Below are 2047 nucleotides of genomic sequence, written 5' to 3'. Positions count from 1 at the left end.
TATATATATAAAGGAGCAGCGCGTCATCACAGCTCCGCGGCGCTGAAGCAAGACGAAAACACGGGGAGGACAACACACCATCAGGCCGAAGTGCGAGACACCACCAGAGAGGGTAGTTCATCATGGCGCCTCAGAGACGTGAACTGAGCCACGCATTACCACAAGGCGGTGCGCAGTCGGCAGGAACGTGTCAGCGTGGCGGCGTCGATTGGGCGAGCAGCCACAAAAAAAAACACGCGTTTCGACCCCCAAACCGCAACCTCCCACCTTCCACCTCTGCACACTCCTAGCTGTTGCGCGTCCTTTTTGGGGGGTTTCTCTTCTCCTTTTGCTCGCGCACGCCAACGTAGTGGCCAGCCTCATAGCCGGCGCGGTAATACGCCACAGCCACGCGCTGGATTTCCGGCGGGAGGCCGCCAAGGTCACCCTGCAGCATCGGCGTTGGCGCCAACACCGCAGCAGCACCTGCAGCGTCCGTCACCCTCGCGGGTGAGGCAGACAATGATGAGGAAGAGGTGTCCTCCGTCCCAGCCTCATCATCATTTTCAGTGGTGGGGATGACGCTGCCGTTATCCGACGACCCAGGGCGCAATGCATTGTTTGTCGCTACCGCACCCTCCTCCTCCTTCTCCTTCTGCTGCTCCAGCTGCGCATTCCACAGGCGCACGAGATCGGCGTCATCCCAGAGGCTGTCGTCGTCCCTGCCGCGCTGGTACACGGCAGTGACACCCTGCGATGCGCCGCTCGCTTTTGAGTCTTTCCGTTGCATGTGAAAAAAAACGCGCGTGGACGCTCCTGTCCCTCCCTTCTATATCACCTTTTCCCCCGAGCGAATATATGTATTATTCGCAGCCGTGCCAGGCGGCACATCATCAGCAAAGCAAGAATGGGAAAGAAGACGAGGTAAAAAGAAAACTCATCCACAAATGGGGCACTGCAATGCGATGAAGCCAGGTGGGGCAAGCAAAGCAATGATGTGCGACGCGGCCACCACAGAGTTCATACCCGAAACGCCCATGCGGTGGTTCGCACCGCACGCGCCCGGGCTCGTTGCCGTCTCTCTTGCGTTCTCTCCGCTCTCGCCGGCACTGACGCACAGAGAGAGTACCATGGAGCCGTACGTGATTCTCTTCTACCACTTCATATATATATATGTATATATATATATCTCGCTTTGCACAACGCCCGCCCTCCGCAGCCGCAACTCAACAAGCGGAGCATGCAATACAAGGGAAGATGGAAAGAAGGGCAGTCAGTCGGCAGCAACTAAATGCGAAGAAACAGCCACACAAAAGAGATTCACGCACAGACACAGGCACACGCAATTGTCTTCGCTTACATTGTGAAGTGATAAGATCAGAGATTCGCGCTCAACAGCTTCCACACGAAAGCCCAGAGTACATGCAGCAAGATGAGAGCAAAAAAAAAAAAATTCGCGAAGGAGTGGCTGGAAAGAGCACAGCTGCGCGGTTATCTGCAGTGCGCCACGAGCAAACAAACAAAAAAAAAGACGAATTGAAGGCGGCAATCATCACGCGTGATGTGCCGATTCCACAAGCGACAACCCGCCACCAGAGACTCCTCCTCCCACACGCCCAAACAAAAACAAAAACAAAAAAGAAATCGCCACCGCACAACGTAAGCAACACAACGGGAGAACAACTCAACGGAAGCGGCGCAGACGACATAAACGATGCCGATGCTGGAGTGAGAGCGAGGGGGAGCTATACATCAGCGGGGAGCGCATTCCAGAAGTAATCGCGTCATCCTCCTTCCCGCACTGATCCGTATCATTTGTCCTTTGTCACAGACGAAAGCGAAATCACACGCACAATCCTCATCGTTCCGGTTTTCGTTAGTGTGCACAAAACACAAAAAAATTCTGTTATTATTTCTCTTCCCCCCCGCGCAGGCACGACAAATTTGCAGGTGGCACGTGCGAAACTCACGTGCAATAACGAAAATCAACAGAAAACAAAACAGTCAGACGGAAATCAGCTGCATTTACAACACAGCAAAGCGCTTACCAACCACAATAAAAAAAAAA

The 2047-nt window shown here is 53.8% G+C and overlaps 1 protein-coding gene across 1 annotated transcript; it reads right to left on the bottom strand.

Annotated features, from left to right (window-relative positions):
* Positions 1–286: 286 nt before the first annotated feature.
* Positions 287–769, bottom strand: DQ04_00281280 (hypothetical protein; the record flags this gene model as incomplete). The annotated part of the gene is made up of 1 exon (XM_009308657.1): positions 287–769. The coding sequence occupies one exon, from the start codon at positions 767–769 to the stop codon at positions 287–289; it is 483 nt and encodes a 160-aa protein (XP_009306932.1).
* Positions 770–2047: the final 1278 nt, after the last annotated feature.

The sequence above is a fragment of the Trypanosoma grayi genome (assembly GCF_000691245.1).
Source record: "Trypanosoma grayi strain ANR4 Tgr_28_V1, whole genome shotgun sequence".
NCBI classification, from domain to species: domain Eukaryota; phylum Euglenozoa; class Kinetoplastea; order Trypanosomatida; family Trypanosomatidae; genus Trypanosoma; species Trypanosoma grayi.
This window is presented reverse-complemented; position numbering and strand designations above follow the sequence as displayed.